This window comes from Suillus fuscotomentosus, assembly GCF_016647785.1.
Source record: "Suillus fuscotomentosus strain FC203 chromosome Unknown F5891scaffold_8, whole genome shotgun sequence".
Classification (NCBI taxonomy): domain Eukaryota; kingdom Fungi; phylum Basidiomycota; class Agaricomycetes; order Boletales; family Suillaceae; genus Suillus; species Suillus fuscotomentosus.
Genome location: NW_024539520.1, coordinates 997667 through 1019547, shown reverse-complemented (window position 1 = coordinate 1019547; position 21881 = coordinate 997667). Strand labels below are relative to the sequence as shown.

The window sequence follows — 21881 nt, the reverse complement described above, 5'->3', positions numbered from 1 at the left end:
AACTTGTTCCCTGGAAGCCCCGTCTGTGGCTAGGTTGGGCTGTGCTCAGAGGGTTACATAACTCTTCGCAAGCAGACGAGTACGAGATTCGGAGGTACAACAACTTGTTAGCATGGGACAACGCGAAGAAAGGAACGGTACAAGCTTGAGCTCAATAGGTGTGGACGTGGACGCGATGAGACTATGGCCATATTGTTAGAGAATGGGTGCGGGTGAGAGGTGAACTTGGTAAACGCATAGCGATGACATTCGCGCTATATGTACGGGGCCGTGCTCGCTATAGTTTGGTAACCGAAATATCAATAAGATCAAGGTAAATATTTGTGCACTCCACATAGATCAAGTTGCAGTTACGGACCCGGTTCTTATGCAGAAAATTGATGAACTTTGTTTCCCTGGAAGCTCTGTGGCTAGGTTGGGCTGTGGCTAGAGCATTACATAACTCTTCGCAAGCAGACGAGTATGAGATTCGGAGGTACAATAACTTGTAAACGTGGGACCACACGAAGAAAGGAATGGTACAAGCCAATTGGTTGTTTTGAGGTGTTGACGTGGACGCGACGAGATTCCATTTTATGTAAGCAGTGTTGGCACCAAATGTGAACACATTTGTAACACGAATATCACTGATTTCTAGGAACAAAAGGCCTATTATGATCTATATATAACACGCAGGGTCTAGATACTGGGACCTGCCTGAATATCAAGCAAAGATAACCCCAACCTGCCCGTGGCCCACTTCACAATGCTTTCGTTTCACTCGCTTATCAACCCAGTCACAACAAAATCGACAATTCGATAAGCAAAGTTCGTATGTATTTCGCTTCTTCTCCTCGATGATAATGCATACATTTTCATAGTACAATCATACATCGAGCCAGATCAAACACCAAGGCTGGAATAATATACAGCGAGGCCAAGCCCAGCAGTTGCCCGGTAGATCAACGTTCGATCAACACTTGCACTCTCCGGCCTTGCATTGGCACCTGTACACCAAGTCGTGAATCAGAGCGAGACTAGTATTACACAGAGTGGGACTTACGAGTCGCCGCAATTGCAGCTGGACGAGCCACAGCTGTTGTTGGAAACAGGGACTTCAGTGACCTGCAAACCAAGATAAGATAACAAAATGCGACACAAGAAGACATGCACTTACGGTGAACATGATTGTGGTGGATGGGTTTCAAGGTAGCTTAGGGTTTGGGAGTTTGTCAGTGCGCTCTTATATAGATTCCTTGTGTATTGTCTTGTTGAGCCCAAATCAAGTGATCATCCCGCTCACTTGGCTTCCCTCTTTTTCGGTTCTACCATCCATTAAATCGCGCAAGTACCTTATTGGTCCAGCCGCCATCGTCATGTACCTCCATCAAAAGCCTCATGACTGCGCAGTGCAATCACATGGAATTGGAAACAAAAATAGTTCATGGCGGCTAAGCTCCTGTACCGCAGACCTTATAGAGGAAATGAGTTCCTCACGTCAGCTGTATATTTATCAGCGTCCAAGGCTCATCCCCATGTCATCGTATATCCGCCACCCTCAAGCAAATGTTGGTCCCCAGCGCAGCCAACAGCACAAAGCATCCCTGTGACGGCCAACCGCACCACTATACCTGGCACACGAGCAGGTGCACTCGAAGCCTTGCACCAGAACACCTGGGTGCACCTTGCTTGGCATGGCAAGCAGGACCCTCATGAGAGACAAACATCTGACGCTGCTCGATATCATGGGGAAACATCTTCCGCAGGCCGAGTTCGCGTTCTTAACGGCTTGTCATACTGCGTAGGCGATACCGTTCTATCTCTTCCGACCATCCAAGAATTTTCCATCCTGCCCCGCACTGGACTCTTCGGCCCACCTTCACCTGCCAGACGCGCCTCCTCCGCTTTTTGGACCGAAGCAATGTCGAAGTACGTGAGGAAGTCGAGGGCCTTGCCGCATGATCAACAAAGCCCGCAGTCACCACTCCGCCTATCCAGCGGTCTGAGACTGTATCAGACATTTACAACTCATTCATGTACTACACCATGCCATCATTCGACAACCTCCCATTCTTGACTCACGCCAACTGGCTTTGTAACACGCGTGCACTATTGTCCATGTCTGCACTCATGAAGCCTGAAAAGCATCATACCTATATATGCTACTTACAAGACGGCTCCACCATATTACGAAAGTCAATATCCCATGGGCCATAGTGCTTTCGATACGACGAGGGGTGGGCCACTAGTTGTTCTCGAAGATGAGAAGCAGGAGCAAACAGAAGCTTGCATCTAACGTTCCGGTAACATCGCCTATAACCATCTCTCGCTCCTCGACTTCCCCGTTCTGTACACTGCTTTCCTTCGTTGGTACAGTAAAAATACCCAGGACATCGATTGAAACATTGTCAATGTCAAGACCTATAGCAAATGAATCGAATAAATACCGCGACGAAAATATCGCCTAAACCTATGTCTCCTTGACATCTATTTTGTGACACTAATAACTACTTGAGCACCGTAACGAGACTTGGAATAGAAACAAAAAAAAACAAATTTCCCGTGCTCCCTGCAAGCACTAGACAACCGTTCGCGTCAACTTCACCGAGCATTACACACTACTACCAGTCGATATATGCACACGCTCTTGGAAAACGATTGAGGTCATGCCGGTTGCTGCGTCGGAGTCAGCCACGAGTTTGGCATTATATTCTCGAATGCCAAGGATCAGCCGTGGTCCTAGCACGAACATCTGTACGACCTGCAAGATCTCAAACAAGCCAGACAAAGTCTGGTCTTCTAGAAGATATTGGCTCTGTAGAAATGATAGATCGTGGTCACATGTAGAGGTAAGTGAATGATTGACATACCGTTGATAATGTTGGAGAGAATTCAATGATGAGCTCGAAGCAAGAGACAGCAACAAAGCTATCATGTCCGACCGTTCAGTGGAAAAAGGACAATAATCACGATATGAACTTACCTCGCAAAGTAAACCACGTGAGTTTTCACCAACACCGTAAAACAATCCCCGATAACCCCTCCTGCCGCATGTAATCGCAGTTCACGGAAGTGTTTTACCGCAATCCAGACTGCGAGACATAGTGTGAGGACCTCCCACACAATGAAGAGTATCCAAGCAGCAGAATTCAGAACTAGGGCATCTCTTGTGTAGCTAATCCTGCATTGGTAGGTGCCGGGGAGAATGAGTTCCTCTGGTGTCCATCAATGAGCCCTATGCACATTCGTTTTCATCTATAATTAAGCGTACCTCCTGAAGTATGTATGGTCATCAGAACGGCGTTTGCTCCATCCAAAGTGTTGATCGCCAGGAAGGTGACAGCGAGAAATATCAGGATCTTTCTGGATTTTTGATACATGGCATGCAACCGAGTGATGATGATGACTTGCAGCATGTTTCAGTCAAGTTATTCATTCCTGAGGTCTCGCAAGCGCCAAGCTCACCCCACAGCAGTGCAGATACCAACACAGCCATCCAATTCTGTACGATGTATATAATGAAGCCTGACAAATCCGGTCAGTGACCAGCCTCGGATAACACTAACACACACTCCAAAGACTTACATCTGTGGCAGTATAGTATGGCGGTTATTAGCGAACCAAGAAGTTGGTAGCAAAGAACCAAACCCACTGCTACAGGGCACCACGGTTAATTGAAGGGGAATAGCAGGCATCTGTGCAGAAGACTCACTGTATCTGTCAGCGAGATGGTCGGAACGCTCTCTGCATGCCGCTGGTTAGAAGAAGCGAAGAAAGTGAATATACTAAGGCGACATACGCAGGATAGACATGCTGATTACGAGACATAGATGATTAGCACAACGTCGATTGTTTAGCCTTCCGAACATACGTAGCATATAAAAGTCCAAGATAGCGCGCCTAGAATACTTTCAAGTCAGCACATCATGATACCTGCGACACTCAAGCTACATGCACTGAGGTACAGAACTGTCATCAGGGACCAGTGTTGCCTCTGTAAATAAGAGTATCTTCATGTGAGTTCCCTCCGCCATGAGACTCTACTCACCCAGATCAATTCGATCTATGAAGGGATTCTTAGCGAGATGGCTGCTCCGGTCATGGCATCGACATACCTCTTGTCCAAATGTGAGTGCTGAAAATGCTTGTAAGATATCAACAATCCTTTAATATTATCGTGCTCACACCAATCATACGTCACCCCAACAAAGGCGGCAACTGCGATACCGGAGCCAAGGTTAGATTGAGACATCAGAGTCAGCGCTCAGCGTCAACATCTGAGTGCTCTCTACGAACCTCCAAAATAGCTGGAAAAACGATATACATCGATGAGCGGCCACCACGCGGGATCATTTGATACTATGGTCATTGTTGGGGAATGGGTGTGGGTGAAAGGTGAACTTGGTCAACGTATAGCGGTGACATTCACGCTATATAATGTACGCCATGCTCACTATAATTTGGTAACCGAAATATCAACAAGATCAAGGTAAATATTTGTGCATAGATCAAGTTGGCGGTTCTTGTATTAGAGAATTGATGAACTTGTTCCCTGGAAGCTCCGTTTGTGGCCCAACCTAGCCACTGTGGCTAGGTTGGGCTGTGCTTAGAGGGTTACATAACTCTTCGCAAGCAGACGAGTACGAGATTTGAGGGTACAATAACTTGTTAACATGGGACAACGCAAAGGAACGGTACAAGCTTAAGCTCAGTAGGTGTGGACGTGGACGCGACGATAGTAGATAGATTCCATCTTTGGCAGAAGCAGTGTTGGCACCAAATATGAACACATTTTGTAACATGAATATCACTGATTTCTGGCCATGCTGTACATGGCGATGAATCAGTATTTGATTGATTTGAGATCTGGTCGACGTCCCCTGCGCAGTGCGACGACGATCACATGGAATTGGAAACAAAAATAGTTCATTGCGGCTAAGCTCCTGTAGGACAGACCTTAAAGAGGAAATGAGTTCCTCACGTCAGCTGTATATTACCAGCGTCCAAGGCTCATCCCTATGCCATCACATATCCGCCACCCTCAACCCAATGTTGGTCCCCAGCGCAGCCAACAGCACAAAGCAAAGAATAGTCGGTCCGTACTTGTCATAATAAAGCCCTTCCGCAGATCGGGCACGCAGACGAAGCGCTCGGTACACGAAGATGATCGCTGAATAGGCGATCGCGAGCAGCGCAGCCAGAGTGAATAGCGCAGCACTAATCAGGCCCCGCGGATCATCTGCAGGTACGAAGTTCAATAACGTCGTAGCGATAGTGCCGATCAGCACCGCAAAGCTCAACCATTTCTGCCACGATAAACATCAGCAGACGAACTCCTTCATCTAATGCAAAAAAGTCGTACCAAGAACGTGCGCTCGTTTGCGAAATACACCTTGGGCTCGATACGAACAGGCACTGCAATCCGCTTGCCAGATGGCGCACGCCAGTCTCTCACTAATAAACGGTCCTCCTCTCGCAGATTTTCCTCGTCCAGGCCTAAAGCCTCCTGCACCTCACCGTCCTGTACACGTGGCGGCACATTCTTATTCGCATGTAAACGCTCACGCAGACGCTCATCGAACGCAGAAGACGGCGCAAGGGGGTCAATCGACACATTCCTCTCCGCCCTCGGAGGCTGTGGCAACTTCAACAATGGCGTGCGTTCGTCGTATACCACTTCAGGAGTGCTGCTGCTCCCCCTGGACTGAGATGCAGGTTCACGTTCCTTGAGCGACTTTTCACGAAACGCGATAGCAGCCGCAACGTCCTCATGCGGCAGCCCCGTGCGCCGAAACTCGTCTCTAGCAGGCGCCAAGTCCATCTCTTCATCTTCTTCCCCTTCAGAGACAGGCTCAACATAGGAGTGTACCGGCAAAACGGGCGAGATGGGCGAGAGAATACCGGACTGAAAATCAGGAGTACTCTTTGTCGGACGCTCGACTGTGAGGTATCCAGTATTGGGCTTAAGGATATCCGTGTCCACTGTGAATGATGTGAGGCAAGAAAATAAGATGGAAGCAGACTCTTCAGCTTACTTTGAGGCAGCCAGAACGGCACGAGATCTACGCGATTAGGCAGTAGGGTAGCGCAGCCATGGATGAATTTGCTAGCGGCAGTCCGTGAGTGACATGGAACCACTTTTTTGCGGGTGAGAATTATACCTGAACTTGGGAACAGCTTCGACAAGATGTGACTGGACCAGATCCGTCACCCACTTGGGAGGTTCTTGTCCAAACTGAGTCTGAAGTTTGACTTCTAAAACCCCATACCTTGACGAACGTGAACATGACGAACGTGAGCATGATGAACGTGAGCATGTTACGAAATGGCTCAATAAGCGAAACCCACTTGAAAAGCTCTTTATCCGCCGCTAACACCTGGTCAAAAGGATGGTCGATCCCAATGTCGGTTCGCCGCCAGTTATCGCCAGTACGCGTCTGTCCGTCCCAGTTGTCTTCGCGGACCATCGTGAGTTCCGTATCAAGTGATATCCGTACACGAGGATCTCCTGGGAGCTGGAACGCAGTTCGGTTGTAAAACGTCCTCATGACTAGTATATTTGTCAGTAAAGAAGTCAGACATCGAACGTGCGTACATACCCGGGTGGAGCTGCTTCGTAAGAATACGATACTGAACTTCGCTTGCAAGCTGAATCATGGAATCGACGTCGGCTTGTGTCTTCTTGCCTTTCTCAACTAGAGCCTGGAGCTCCGCGTCCATGGTATATTCTCCGCGCAGAAAAGCGTTCACGAGATTTTCTTTGATTGGGAAACGCGCCTTGACGGACTTTTCACCTGTCCAGTCCTCTCTGTGCGTCTTACGCTCTACGAAAATCTGAAAAATGACGTTCAGTGGGCTTCACAAATAAAGTCAAGCACACTGACGGTTTTCACATCTGTGTCGCCGTACCACCGGAGACGGATAGCTTCGGCACCCTCTGTCTTCTCCAGTCGACCGAGGTAAAGTTCAAGATCCTCATTGTCGAAGTATATTGAAGTGATAGCTGCAAAAAGCGTCGACAATACGTCCTCTGATATGATTCAGAATCAAAAACGTACCAGCGTCCTTCTGTTCGAATTCCTTTTCGGCATTGAAGACTATAAAGAGAGATCAATCGAAAAAAGTACCAAAATGCACTCCCACTAACCGAGAACGGGTAGATGTCGTAAAATGGCCAGTTTCAGTGGAACGAGGTTATCTGGATGCACCTAAAATTGACTAGTTAGTAAACATAAACCTGATAAGAAACATATTTATTACCCAATACTTTGTCGTCTGACGTACAAAGGCACTTTGGTTCCCGCCTGCGCTTGAATCGCCCTGTACAGGATGTCCTCGAGTGCGGACCAGGTCGTAGAGCTTGGATAACTTGACGATCAAGATGTCCCAATTGTATTTATAGAAGGGCCTTTCCTCAAGATAGTGTTGAATAAACGTAGGTTTCAGCGGAAAGTTTGTTATTTTCTGACGGTGATAAATCAAGGATGACACATCAGGAAATTGAGAAAACGCACATCGTGTTTCTATGGAGATGACTGGTGAATTGGTATAAGGCGAGAGGTATGAATGGACGTACCTTTAAAATTTTAAGAAAACCAGTGATATTCAACTTAGTGTACAACGCCAAGTCGTGAACATCTGCTACGAGGGTAGCGACTTCTTCTTGAAGGCCGTGAAAGAGGTCTTCGAGCGAAGCATCAGATTGGTTATCGTCCATATCATCATCGTCATCGGAGCCTTCGTCGGGTCCATAGTCCGAAGGGCGTGCTTGATGCGATTCTGGGTCAGAGGAATGGGAAGGGAGTGCCTCGGAAGAAGATGGAGAAGATTCTTGAGCGACGAGTTTTTGAACGTCCTTTTCAGCATCCCGTATACGGCGAGATAACTCAGCGGTCTGGACAGTATCAGCTGAAGCAGAAGAATAAACTGAACTTTGATTATTTGCCTTTTGTTTCTGGAAATCATAAACTTTATCGAGCTCCTGTTTCAGCATGGCGGTGAAATCACGTTCATCTTTGTCGTCCCAGATGTGAGAGGCGGTACGAGACTATCCAGATAGAGCGGATGAGTATGGGTCAAGCAATTTAAGAAAGGATTTACCTTGAGTTCACGTTTCAACAAATTGTAGTCGATGTAGAAGGGTCTCCATTCATCATAAAGGTTAGTCTGTCAGAACAAGATCGTCTAGTTCGCTTCACCTAATTTACCATACGCAAAAATGACGCACCGTGATCTTCCTTCCAAACTTCATGATGTGCCTGTCAACGACTAGCTAGGAATAAGTGGAAGTCGTTTAGAAAAGAGCGTTCTACAAGTCTGCGGCAGTAGTTCACGAACACGGAACAAGGAGAAGAAGATTGGGCGTTAACGCGTTAATTTAATAATTAAGGAGAAGTGGAACTTGCTGAGTCTTAGTCAGCGTCATAATCCACTTCTCGGTCCGACTCGGGAGAACGAGTCTCGAGTCCCACGTAGAGATGACATGGAAGCACGAGATACACGCCGGACATAACGTTTTAAACTTTCTAAAAAGAAGTGCATCACGCATGTCAATCACATGGTGATGAACTCGACTTCGCATTATGAGACCGTGTACAGAAAAGAGCGTAACCGGCTTCTACAACTGGAACGTAGCAAAAATAAATCTTTGTCGACGCAAGAAGTATCTACCGTTTGCTGTTGAAAGCACCTAGTAAGTGGTGGGAGATACTTCAGAATATCTCATTTGAAATGAGTACCACGACGAGAGAAAAACGAATTCTCCTGCTCGCGGAATGCTCCACATCTTTTGATCCAATTGAGCACGTCTCGTGCTACACACTATTGCTAGTTTGCACATGTACGCGCTCCTGGAAAGCAATTGAACTCAAGCCTATCGCTGCAGAGGACTCAGCCTCGACTCGAGCGTAATGCTCTCGAATGCAAAGGATTAGGCGTGGTCCCAGCACAAACAATTGTATGAGCGAAAAAATACTGGCAACGCCAGCATAAATCGCAGGTCCTAGGGAATTTGGGTTCTATAAAAACGATAAGCAGTGGTCCATATATAGAGGTAACGGAAAGTTCGGCATACCGACATTGAGACTACAGGAGACAAATAACCAAGCTCGAAGCTCGAAGCAGCAACAAAACTAGTACGCGTGAAATTTCAATCAAAGAAAAAGAGAACACATTCGCATTATCAGCTCACCTTGCAAAGTAAGCCACATGGGATTTCATTAATACCGCTAAACCGTCCTCGACGATATCTCTTCCCGAATGTCGTCGCAGTTCACGAAAGTGTTTTACAGCAATCCAAGCTGTAAGACACACTGCGACGACCTCCCATGCGGTAATGAGTATCCAAGTCACGGTATACAGAAGTGTACTATCTCCCCCCTCGAAGACGACATCACACCGATAGGTGTAAGAAAGAATGAGCTCCTCTTGCAATCGTCAATGAGCCTCGTGCAGCGATATTTGATACATGAATGAGCTCACCCCCTGACAAATGGCTCGTTGCTATTATGTCGAAAGCGCAGTAGAAAATGACGATAGCTAGGAAGGCAACAATGAGAAATGTCATGACCTTTCTGGATCCCTGATATACAGCACGTAACCGAACAATCATGATGACTTGCATGATCTTTCAGTCAAGTTGACACGACTAAGACATTGGAGTTGCATAGCTCACCGCCTATTATTACAGTTGCGAGGAAGTTTATCCAATTTTGTACGATGGACACGATAAGACCTGACGAATCCAGTCGGTGATCAGCCTCAGAGGATTATGTACTCGATACAAACTCACAGCTGTGGTGGTTATTGTATTGGACTAGCAGGCCAATCAAAGATCTCACTCACCCCTACACGGAAGCGCAGTTTAGTGAATGGGAACGGCAGGAATATGTGCAGAATACTCACTGTACCCGTCATCGGAATTGTCGGAGCATTATCTGTATGTCACCGGTCAGAAGAAACAAACATCGTGTAAGCGATGAGCCATACACATTATGTTGGTGCTGAGTGTGAGAGACGGTTTGGTTAGCACAATACAAGTCGCTTGGCTTTCCAGACATACACAACAAATACAATTCCAAAATAGCGCACCTAGGACATAATTAGGTTAGCACAACTTGTCGACCGCATTATAATGCAGGTTACACACACTAAGATACAGAAGGGTCATCAGCGACCATCGTTGCCTCTATGAATCAATCATATATGTGAATTAGTTTGTTGGATTAGGATTCTGCTCACCCAGACCAGTTCGATCTATCATACTATTCTGAGCAACATGACTGCGCCGGTAATAGCATCAACCCACCTCTTGTCCAAAACCCAGCGCTGGCAACACCGTCAGAACATTAGTGATTCTATAGCATGATGCTGCTCACCCCAATCATATATCACCCCAGCAGAAGAAGCAACTGCGACACCACAGGCGAGGTTAGATCGACACATCAACATCATCATACAGCTGGCTCTCCACAAACCTGCAAAATAACTATAGATGAGAGCTACGTTGATCATTTGAGACTCGACTCAGATCATACTACTGTTCGAGGATGGAAGCGAGGGAATGGCAGACTTGGTGGTTTCGTGCTGGATACACCCAGCGCATTTATATGTGGTCGAAATGGGCATCATTTGATTCGATGATGTCGGCAGTCGCGAATATTTAAAGACTAGTGGCTAAAAATTGATTGTTTCAAGTGTTAATATACACCCCGATGCTATTTTTGAGACGAAGTTCTTATTGTGAAGGTTCCATCAGTAAACCACGTAGTTCATTAATCTGGGCATCGCGGCCAGGCCTGCGTGTATCGAACGAGCGTCTCGATAATCTTGCTGGCCCAGGTATCAGTCTCGATGAGTCTCTCAACGGGGTTAGATTCTGGGTATGGTGCCAGAAAAGCGACACATTAGAGAGGAACACACGGAGCAAACAGATAACTCGTTTGTCAACAAACCCTCTTCAAGCATACCTCTCGACATCCAATCTTCTTGCTCCTCCCGGTCCGCAGCATCTGTTACCTCGTACGCAATTTGTCGCTCTCTGCCCTAGTTATCTATTACAAGAAATGGCAGGCGTACTATTGCCAATAGGATTCGATGGTGTCGTGTGGCTGATGTGATGCGCAAGATGCATCAATTTTCACAGCCCTACTTAATGCATTATGTAAAGTTCACATCCATACGTAGGACCAATGTTCCCTTTCTGAATATAACTTGGGGTGCGTTTCACTAGTAGCCTCTCCCTTTGTCGGTCCTAATGTACCCCTCGTTATGATTAATTGTTGTTGGCTACTCTGCAGAGAGCGGAAGATCAGAAGCCTCATTGTGATACTTATTTTAATATCTAAGTTGTTGGGTATTCCTGAAGTACGTTTGAGGTCGATAGGTCTGACAAATGGATACGTATCTTGTTGATTGCACTTGGCTGCCTGAATGGATAGGTTTGTAGGCTACTATGAGTCGGGTAGTCTTAATATGACACCTTGCAAAGAGTCGTGCGTTACCGGCGCAACGAACGTCTATCTTCCATCAGGACTTTCCCTTTCCTCAGCCTCGACTTAGTATGTAAATTCGGAAAATGAAAAAAGAGACTTATCTGAACCATGGTTCCCGGGGATTTGTCATTCATGTGTATTCAAGTGCATTCCGCTTTCAAGAACATGTTCTTGGCAGGAGTTTTTCCCATTCGGTTTTGTTCGCTTATATTTATCGTACCAGAATTGGCTTGGGGATTATAGGATTGATCGTTACGACGTTGCTTAGATATGTGCATGCAAACAACTCACGGGTCTGACCGGTGCTGCGCTACGCACCAACGTTCGGCCGAGGGTGACGAAGTGATATTGTGGGGGAGATACGTTAGCCTTGAACGGTGCGCGTAGCCGTTCATTCGGTTTGGTTTTGGGGTTGAAGTTCACGATGCCAGCACGCTGATGTAACTGGATGGAGTGGTGGTGACTCCAGGTAGCTCCTGATAACTCCATGGATGCATAGAATTTGATATGGAGAAGAAGTGCGGTATTCGTGCGATCTGATGGATCGTGCCACCACGCTGCTGCTCTGCTCAGGAAGGAAAATCAAGGAAAATGAGAGAAAGAATGCGAAAAACAAAAGACACGCCATTGCAAACGAGACCACACACAGGAAAGCTATAAAAAGTCTTCGCATTGTCAATGAACAGGCAACATAAGCTACCCTGATAAACCCCCAAAGACATCGAACGCACCAATCTATCCAGCAGCACAATATCATGTACACCGTGAGCCTCGCTTGTTCCACTGCATTATCGATATCTTGACCTTCGTTCACAGGTCACTGAAGTCACTGTTTCTCAGCACTGCGGCTCGAACAGCTGCGGAGGCGGCAGCTCGTGAGTCGCGCTGCGATTGTACTCCTGTACGACTCTTGGGTCTGATTCAGAACATGCAGGTGCCAGTGCAAGCCAGGAGAGTGCAAGTGCTGAGCACGAGTACTAAGCGAGTGAAGTTCTCGCATGAACTACTAGTATCGACCTCGGCATTTGATCAAGAGAATAGTCGTGTTATTAGAATGGTTGTAACTCGTACGAAGTTGTGGTCATGAAGGAGTTAAAGTTTGAACTTGGAAGTTAATCTTGTGGCTACCAATGTGCAGGGTGCGGAGAAGTGTCTGTGCAGATACGGTGACACCACGACGTGCCCGTAATTCACGCTCTAGCTCGTCCAGTACATGGTGGGATTTCGACGAAGGCTAGCAGTAAGAAAGGCAATTTCATTAATACAGAGGTTGCGACGCTTACCGCGATGCCCTTTGTTTGCATTTTGAGATGCAATGCTGGCAGTCCGAGCCAGACGGATAGTTTTGTATACAAATGTCTTGTTGACACCGAGCAGATGACAGATACTTGCAACGGAATATCTGCATTGGCGAGAAACAGGTATGCGAGCTTTTGAAACGACTGTTAATTTATCAGGCATCACACACTACTGTCAGTCGATATATGTACGGGCTCCTAGAAAGTGATTGAGGTCATACCAGTAGCTATGTCGGAATCGGGCCACGAGCTTAGCGTTATATTCTCGAACAGGCATGGTCCCAGGGGCCAGCATGACAAACATCTGCACGACCGAGAAAATCTGAAATAAGCAATAAAGTCTGAATTTTGATCCTATAGAAATGAGGGATCGTGGTTGCATGCAGAGGGTCGTGGTTGCGAGTCAAGCTCAAGTGCGGTACTTTGATTACAAAGATACTCCCACATGCAAGAGGACTTTTCTCATTTACGCTCATCACTCACTGCAGGTGCCATTAAGAGGACCTCGACTCCACAGATGATCGAGACAGACGGGCTGGTGGCAGGGGCAGTAAGTGTTTTGTTCGGAGTCGAGAAGGTTGCGTGTGCAAAGGTACGTCATCATGAGTCGCACGAGCAAATACAAACTTGCATCTAACGTTCCGGCGATATCGCCTATATACATCTCTCGCTCCTCGACTTTCCCGTTCTGGGCACTGTTGGTACAGTAAAAAATACAGGACATCGGTTGAACGACGAAAACATAACCTACATTTGACATCTATTTTGTGACACAAATAACTACTTGAGCACCGCAACGAGGCTTGGAATAGAAACAAAAAAACAAATTGCCCGTGCTCCCTGCAAGCACTAGACAACGGTTCGCGTTAACTTCACCGCGTATTACAGAGTGCTGCTAGTCGATATATGCACACGCTCTTGGAAAGCGATTGAGGTCATGCCGGTTGCTGCGTCGGAGTCAGCCACGAGTTTAGCATTATATTCTCGAAGGCCAAGGATCAGCCGTGGTCCCAGCACGAACATCACGATCTCCAAAATCTGAAACAAGCCAAACAAAGTCTGATCTTCTAGAAGATATCGGTTCTATGGAGATGATAGGTCCTGGTCCCATGTAGAGGTAGTGCAAGATTGACATACCGTGAATGATGTTGGAGAGAATATAATAAGGAGGTCGAAGCAAGAGACAGCAACAAAACTATCGTGTCCTACCCTTTAGTGGAAAAAGGGAACAATAATCACAATATGAACTTACCTCGCAAAGTAAAGCAAATGAGTTTTCATCAACACCCTAAAACAGTCCCCGATAATCCCTCCTGCCGGACGTGATCGCAGCTCACGGAAGTGTTTTACCGCAATCCTGATTGCGAGACATAGTGCGAGGACCTCCCACACAATGTAGAGTATCCAAGTAGCAGAATCCAGAACTAGGGCATCTCCTGTGTAGCTAATCCTGCACTGGTAGGTGCCGGAGAGAATAAGTTCCTCTGGTATTTATCAATGAGCTCCATGCACGTTCGTTTTCATCCATAATTAAGCATACCTCCTGAAGTATGTGTCATTGACACTACGGCTGTCGCTCCAGCAAAAATGTTCATCGCCAGGAAGGTGACAATGAGAAATATCAGGATCTTTCTGTCTCGTTGATACATGGCATGCAACCGAGTGATGATGATGGCTTGTAGCATGTTTCAGTCGTTCCAATATCACCGAGGTCTCGCAAGTGCAAAGCTCACCCCACAGCAGAGCAAATACCACAGCAACCGTCCAATCCCATATAGTGTACAACATCCAGCCTGGCAAATACGATCAGCGACCAGTCTCAGGTAGCACATATTCCAAACAGACTCACATCTTTGGTAGTATAGCGTGGCAGCGATTAGTGGACTGAGAAGTCAGTAAAGGACCACACCCACTGCTACAGAACACCATGGTTAATTTGAGGGGGATGGTAGGCATTTATACAGTAGACTCACTGTATCTGTCAGCGAGATGGTCGGGACATTGTCTGAATGCCGTTGGTCAGAAGAAGAGATGACAGTAAATTTACCAAGGAGACACACCAGCCATGGACAGACTGATTATAAGAGATAGACGATTAGCACAACACCAAATGTTTAGCCTTCCGAACATACGCAGCAGATAGGATCCCAAGGTAGCGCACCTAGGATACTTTCAAGTCAGCACAAAATGGCAACTACGACAGACAAGCTATGTGACATACACTGAGATATAGCACTGTGACGAGCGACCACCGTTGTCTCTGTAAATAAGTGTACTTTCATGTATGTTCCTGTGGCATGAGACTGTACTCACCCAGACCAATTCGACCTACAAACGGATTGTTAGCAAGACGGGTTCCGGTGATAGCATTGGCATACCTCTCGTCCAAATGTTAGTGCTGAAAAATACTTGTGAGACATCGATAGTCCCTTAATGTTATTATGCTCACCCCAATCATATGTTATTCCAACGAAGGCGGCAACTGCAGAACCGTAGCCAAGTTCAGATTAAAACATCAGCCTCAACATCCGACTGCTCCTCACGAACCTGCAAAATAGCTGGCAAAACTGTGGAGGAACGATACACGCGGGAGGTTTTACGACACGCTAGAACAAAGGTACGAGTCTCAGTATTCGTTTCGAATCTGTATTAACAATTGTTTGTACCTAGAACAAAGGTACGACTAGATGTACGTCAGCGCTTGCGCTCGAACGTTACAGTGGGACTTGTACTTACGTCTCAGTATTCGTTTCGAATCTGAGACGTTTCGACGAAAACAGCGTCCTCTTATACGGTGAGTCTGCCAGCAATAGCTTTGATGAAAAATATATACTTAAAGAACGAAAAGATTGCCGACGTTGACACGTCGTCGACGTTCTCCGTTTGGAGACGCTCGCACTCGATGTGCTCTATTCTTCGGCCGTATCGTCCTTTCCTTTCTCAGCTCTCTCTCTCTCGGCCTTACTTCCCTCGGACACATCGGCTCTCAACACTCCCCCTCGAGCGTTATCCAAACACATCAATGTCCTCAACCTCTGGAGTCGGGGACGTGCCAATGGCTTCGTGAACGCGTCCGCGACATTGTCGTCACTGGGGCAGTAGATTATCTTGAAGGTACCGTCCTTCACGTGGCCGCGTACGAAGTGGTATCGCAGGTCTATGTGCTTGGTGCGCGATTGGAATTTTCCCGTCGAGACTAACGCTATAGCAGCTTGGTTGTCGCAGAAGATGGGTGTGGGGAGGTCTTGGACGTCGTAGAGCTCGCGGATGAGGAGTTGCAGGTAAAGTACTTCCCTTGCCACGCTGGTCAACGCTATGTACTCAGCTTCAGCTGTTGACAGGGCTATGATAGGCTGTTTGCGCGCGCTCCACGAAACGGGGCCTCCATGGAGCAGTACGATGTACCCGCTCATGGAGTGCCTATGTGGCTGCGATGCCCAATCGGCATCGACAAACGCCTCAATTCCTCCCTCGCTGGATCCCAACGTCAGCTCATAGTCTGCGGTGCCTTTCAGGTACCGCAGGGCGCGTTTGGTGGCCTCCCAATGGGGTCTCCCCGGATTCCTCATAAATTGCGACAGTGTTGCCACCGCAAAAGCGATATCTGGCCGGGTACTCGTAGCTGCGTACATTAACGAACCGATCGCGCGTTGATATGGTATGTCTCGCATAGCTTGGAGTTCGGCGTGTGTTGCAGGGGACTGATCTATGGAAAGGACAGTACCTGGTTCCATGGGCGTGTGCAGGACCTTCGCGTCCTCCAGGTGGAACCTTTCGAGGATCGTCTCGACGTATGCCTTCTGTGAAAGTGTCAAGGTGCGTGCTACGCGGTCCCTCGTCACCTTCAGCCCCAATAACCAGCTCAACTCCCCTAGGTCGCTAATCTCGAAGTGCGCGCGCAGCTCGGACTTAAACCGATGGATATGGGATATATGGTTGGCGGTGACGGCCATGTCGTCGACAGAGACGGTGATGACGACGTGTTCGCGCGAGGTGCGTTTGTAGAAAACGGCTTGATCTACTTTTGACCTGCTGAAGCCCATTTCATTGAAGGCTCCAGCTAGCTCCTGCGCCCACTCATATCCTGCTTGTTTGAGTCCAGGTAAGCTTCTTTTCAGCTTCAGTACCTTCCCTTCCTGACCATCCTTCAAGTATCCAGGGGGCGCTCGCATATATATGTCCTCCTGCAGACTCGCATATAGGTACGCACTTTTAATATCGACTTGGTGTATTTCCCAGTCGTGCTGAGCAGCCATCGTTAGGACTGCACGTATTGTGCTCATATTGGCCGTGGGGGCGAAGGTTTCGAAGAAATCGACCCCGTACTTCTGGCGCTGCCCATTTGCAACTAGGCGCGCGCGAAGCTTCAGCTTCTCGCCGTCCGGCCCGCGCTTTGTGGCCAGGACGTAATGGCATGGGATAAGGTTTACGCCTCGAGGTGCGTCTACGATTTCCCACGTACCTAGCTTCTCGAGTTGACTGACTTCGTAATTGATGGCTTCTTGCCACTCTGCAGCGTCTGGGCCCTTCAAGGCTTGTTGGAGGGTCGGTTCTGGTTGGACGGCGGCCAATGCTAGGTGAATATGCGCCTCTTCATCCAAGAGGTCGAGTTCTGACGCTTCCAACAGGCTTTCCATGGTTAGGGCTGCCGTTTGGCCCTCATTCAGCGCCGCATAGTACCCTGGGGGTGGTCTTACCCTCGTCGACCTCGCTTCAGGAGTAGATGGTTGAGGTTGCTGAGGAGTAGATGGTTGAGGTTGCTTAGGAGTAGAAGGTTGAGGTTGCTGAGGAGTAGATGGTTGGGGTTGCTTAGGAGTAGAAGGTTGAGGTTGCTGTGGCATGGTGATGGGCTGGACGCTACTAGGTGAGTTATTATTACCGTTGCCGCTGTTATGTTCGTTGACTACAGCAGACTCCCCCTCGTCCGGCATACCATCGGCTGCCAGGATCGGCGTGAAGGTCACATTCCTCTCCACCGAGACACGCCGTCTGCCGGGCCAATACACCCGGTATCCTTTACTTTCAGCGTCTACCCCCACAAAAACTGCCTCCTCCGCCCTCGCCTCCAGCTTACCAGCCTCCAGCATATGGACGAAGACCCTGGCCCCAAATTCATGGGCCTGCGACAAGTCCGGCTTGGACTTGCGCACCAACTCGTAGGGCGTGCTACCTGGGATCGCCCTTGAAGGTAGGCGATTCTTGAGCCAAGTGGCGTAACTAACGGCCTCGGCCCACAGGTACTTTGGCATATCTCTGCCTAGGAGCATTGCTCTCGCATGCTCGACGAGTGTCCGGTTGAGTCGTTCGGCGACACCATTCTGTTGGGGTGAGTCGTGCACTGTTAGCTGCCGCTCTATACCTTGCTGACGCAAGTATTGATCGAACTCGGCGCTCAGATACTCTCCTCCTCTGTCCGAACGGATTTTGCGCACGCGCACACCTGGTGATTGACGGGCCACCCATGCCTCATAGGACTTGAACGCGGTAAGTGCGTCACTCTTTTGTTTGAGGAACTCGAGTCGCGTCTGCCGGCTAAAGTCGTCCGTGAAACTGACATAATATTTACAGCCTCCCAAACTCGTCGTCTGCGCCGGTCCCCAGAGGTCCGTATGGACTAGTTCTCCGTATGTAAGTGCGCGCATCTTCGTTTCTCTTGGGAAGGACTGCTGAGCTGACTTAGCTTTCACGCAGACTTCACAGAACTGGATGGCGGGCGCCGGATCTATGTCTATGCCCAGGATTAGGCCCTTCTTGACTGCGTCAAGAAGGGCCGCATGTGATACGTGCCCTAGGGCACGATGGACATCATTGATGGTAAGCTTTGTCCTGGCGACGTTGGCACGATGCTTACGGTCGGACGTTACAGCGTAAAGTCCCTGGACTTGGGGTATTTCTGCGATCGTCCTTCGTTCGGGGGGAGCAGACAGTATCCTGCACATTCCTCCTTCGAACAGCACGGCCAAACCGGCGGAGGCGATCTTATTGGTGGAGATAAGGGTAAATGCCATGGAGGGGGCATATAGGACGTCTTTTAGCGTCACGGTCGTTCGTTTCGAGCCCAACGGTAAGTCCATCCTCACGTCTCCTCGTCCTGTCGCATTGACAGTAGCTCCATTCGCAGTGTATATCTTCTGCGGGGCGATCTCGACGAAGGATACAAATTTTGCCCTATCCGGGCAGAAATGAGAGGTCGCGCCGGAGTCTACTATTGCTCCTCGGCGCTCTGGAGGTACGTCCATCGATTTTGCTATGACTGCGAGGTCTGACGTAGCGAAAGCGTAGTTGTCCTTTGGCTCCGGCTCTTTGGCTACATTGGCACTTTGTTTTTGGGTGCGTCCTCCTTGTCTCTGCCGTTGATTCGGCCCCTGACCTTCTTTTCCTCCACCTTTTCGCCAACAGTCACTCTTCCAGTGGCCCTTACGATCGCAGTTCGTACAGACTGCGTCGGGGTTGGATTTTGGAGCCGAGCTCTGCGAGCTCGTGCTCCTCCCTGCATTTGTTCTCGCGGAGAGCGCACTGTTGGTCCCGCGTTTGTTGGGACGTCGTTCGGTGAGTAACCGGTGCTCGTATTCCTCTGTGATGATGGTGATGAGTTCGTAGGGCGAGAGGGGAGTTTTCGTTATCTTGGCCGCTGCGTTCATCGACGACAGTAGCGGCCGGTAGGATTCAGGTAAGGACCCTAGGATGATGGCATGAAAGTCCGTATCAATGACGGCTACCCCCATTCCAGCTAACGACTCCCTCAGGCGCAAAAGCTCTGAAAAATGAGCCTTGACGTCACCACCTTCTTCGCACCTCGTCTCCTGGAGCCTCCGTCTCAGATCTATCTGGACGAGTTCGGTTTTGCCTTCATGTATGTGGCATATTTCCTTCCAGATTTCGGACGCGGATGCTAACTTTTGGACACGTAACAGCAGCCGATCTGTGATCGTGCAAAATATTTGCTGTTTTACGAGTGAGTTCTTTTGTTGATACTCATCGGTCTTTGCGTCGAGCTCATCGATTTCTTTCTGCGTAGGTGTTGTACCATCCGGCTTCGTAACGGCCCCCGTAGAGCTCTTTACGAAAGGCGTAGGCTCTTTAGCTCGTCCATCGGTATATCTCGTAAGTCCTCGTGCACCTATAGCCGTTAACGTCCTTTCCTTGTAGGTTATCCAGTTCGAGCCATCTTCGGCGAGCTTCGGGATGTTAAAAAGGTTTGAATTGGTGCTGGGAGTCGACAAGTCCATGGAGGAGACAGGGCTCATAACCTGTGGAGGAACGATACACGCGGGAGGTTTTACGACACGCTAGAACAAAGGTACGAGTCTCAGTATTCGTTTCGAATCTGTATTAACAATTGTTTGTACCTAGAACAAAGGTACGACTAGATGTACGTCAGCGCTTGCGCTCGAACGTTACAGTGGGACTTGTACTTACGTCTCAGTATTCGTTTCGAATCTGAGACGTTTCGACGAAAACAGCGTCCTCTTATACGGTGAGTCTGCCAGCAATAGCTTTGATGAAAAATATATACTTAAAGAACGAAAAGATTGCCGACGTTGACACGTCGTCGACGTTCTCCGTTTGGAGACGCTCGCACTCGATGTGCTCTATTCTTCGGCCGTATCGTCCTTTCCTTTCTCAGCTCTCTCTCTCTCGGCCTTACTTCCCTCGGACACATCGGCTCTCAACAAAAACGATGTACACTGATGGACGGCCACCAAGTGGGATCATTTGAGACTATGGTCATATTGCTAGAGAATGGGTGAGAGGTGAACTTGGTAAATGCATAGCGGTGACATCGGCGCTATATCATATACGCTGGCGGCGCGCGCCGTACTACTACTCACTATAGTTTGGGAACCGAAATTTCTGGACCTATCTTGGTCCAGGTCTGTGTCCTTTTTTCCGCCAAAAATCCACGATCATGCTGGCCCACTCGCCCGTTTACTCACGCCACTTCTCAGTTGACGTCACGTCTTCTCCTTTTCTCTCTCTATCAGGTTATTTGTCTTAATCGAAAATTCGTCTCAGCTTGTCTCAACCGTTCGGTCTCTCTGGAGAAGTCAGATCCGATTCTACAACCCCAACCCTGCGATTCCACAAGCTGTAGAGATATGTCATCTTCCATGAATTATCCGAAGAAGGTAATGCGTCGCGTGAGATCTCATACAATAACCATGAGATTGTTATGGAAAATGTTGGGTATAAGAAAGGGGCGGCCAGCCGGCAGTCCATGAAGCTTCATGCATTAGCATATGCTTTGGATCTTTCTGGCCTCACGCACCGGTGCCAAATTTATCTCCGACCAAAAACCTGGCTTCGTGTCGTTTCTGTTTCAGCATCGATGTCTTAATATTGGTAGATTTCACCATTCAGAAAAAGGCGGTGAGTGCGAATAGCTCCGTACTGTCAAGGAAAAGACGCTCCATGGTATTACTGAGGAGTTAGAGGTTGTAGGGCGCACTGTTCTCCACCTGAGATAACTTGTAAACGGAAGAAGGTTTACCCGCTCAGGGGTTCATGACGAAGAGATGGATGCAGACGTCCCCGATACTTCGTCCTCCTCTATTATAGCACCTCCTCTATTCTCTGCCGTCCCAGAAATTGACAATCATTCGCACACACTTGAGGACGAAAACGGGGACGCAGACATCGTTGCTGCGAGCAAGGGTAAGAAAAAGCACAAAGTTGTCTTCTCGGGTGAAGGGGAAGACAACGATTTCATTGAGGAAGAGGAACCGAAACTTACATCGAAGAAGAAGGCACTATCGAAACCCACCTCCGCTGCAACATCGAAATCGAAATCTAAGGCAAAAGAAAAGCGGTTCTCTCGGAAGTGGACATGAGGACGACGATAATGACAACGACCCTCCTCGTTCGAGGTCCCATAACCAACCAATGTAGCATCAAGCAGCGGATGCTCGACTCTTGCACTATTGCTGGTGCTGGTGCTTGCATATCCGTTCGTGGTCTGTCGCTGTCACCGTTTGGAACCACGTCCGACACAAGCCGTCACGGTTTGATATTTATTTTGCTATTCCCAGACGTTAGCACGGTGGATTTCTTCAAATTCCTCTGACTCCAAGAGGCACTGGGTCTCAGCTAAAGAATCATCTTCATAGCACAA

General features: G+C 48.3%; 4 protein-coding genes across 4 annotated transcripts; 2 read left to right on the top strand and 2 right to left on the bottom strand.

The window, feature by feature from the left end:
• The first annotated feature begins 845 nt into the window (after positions 1-845).
• Positions 846-1799, top strand: F5891DRAFT_1010883 (uncharacterized protein). Its single transcript, XM_041360642.1, is given in 3 exon segments — positions 846-1477; positions 1493-1563; positions 1592-1799. 3 exon segments carry the CDS (start codon positions 1164-1166, stop codon positions 1693-1695), a joined length of 489 nt encoding a protein of 162 aa, XP_041230677.1. The 5' UTR covers positions 846-1163; the 3' UTR covers positions 1696-1799.
• A 2918-nt stretch (positions 1800-4717) lies between these two features.
• Positions 4718-9058, bottom strand: F5891DRAFT_1162289 (SPX-domain-containing protein; the record flags this gene model as incomplete). Its single annotated transcript, XM_041365290.1, has 16 exons — positions 4718-5285; positions 5342-5961; positions 6015-6085; positions 6141-6248; positions 6328-6529; positions 6579-6813; positions 6864-6982; positions 7038-7076; positions 7127-7187; positions 7240-7443; positions 7494-7502; positions 7556-7873; positions 7925-8026; positions 8080-8145; positions 8207-8224; positions 9053-9058. The coding sequence occupies 16 exons, from the start codon at positions 9056-9058 to the stop codon at positions 5004-5006; spliced, it is 2460 nt and encodes an 819-aa protein (XP_041230676.1). The 3' UTR covers positions 4718-5003.
• A 3494-nt stretch (positions 9059-12552) lies between these two features.
• On the bottom strand, positions 12553-13264 carry F5891DRAFT_1170595 (uncharacterized protein; the record flags this gene model as incomplete). The annotated part of the gene is made up of 5 exons (XM_041365517.1): positions 12553-12705; positions 12755-12913; positions 12940-12967; positions 12991-13091; positions 13253-13264. 5 exons carry the CDS (start codon positions 13262-13264, stop codon positions 12553-12555), a joined length of 453 nt encoding a protein of 150 aa, XP_041230675.1.
• An 8021-nt stretch (positions 13265-21285) lies between these two features.
• Positions 21286-21600, top strand: F5891DRAFT_1183808 (uncharacterized protein; the record flags this gene model as incomplete). Its single annotated transcript, XM_041366357.1, has 1 exon — positions 21286-21600. One exon carries the CDS (start codon positions 21286-21288, stop codon positions 21598-21600), a length of 315 nt encoding a protein of 104 aa, XP_041230674.1.
• Positions 21601-21881: the final 281 nt, after the last annotated feature.

Bases quoted from the DNA above. Each gene is read 5' to 3' on its own strand.
- F5891DRAFT_1010883 (XM_041360642.1), top strand. From the start codon at position 1,164: ATGATTGTGGTGGATGGGTTTCAAGGTAGCTTAGGGTTTGGGAGTTTG. The intron at 1,564-1,591 runs GCCAACAGCACA...ATCCCTGTGACG, and splicing joins AAATGTTGGTCCCCAGCGCA to GCCAACCGCACCACTATACC.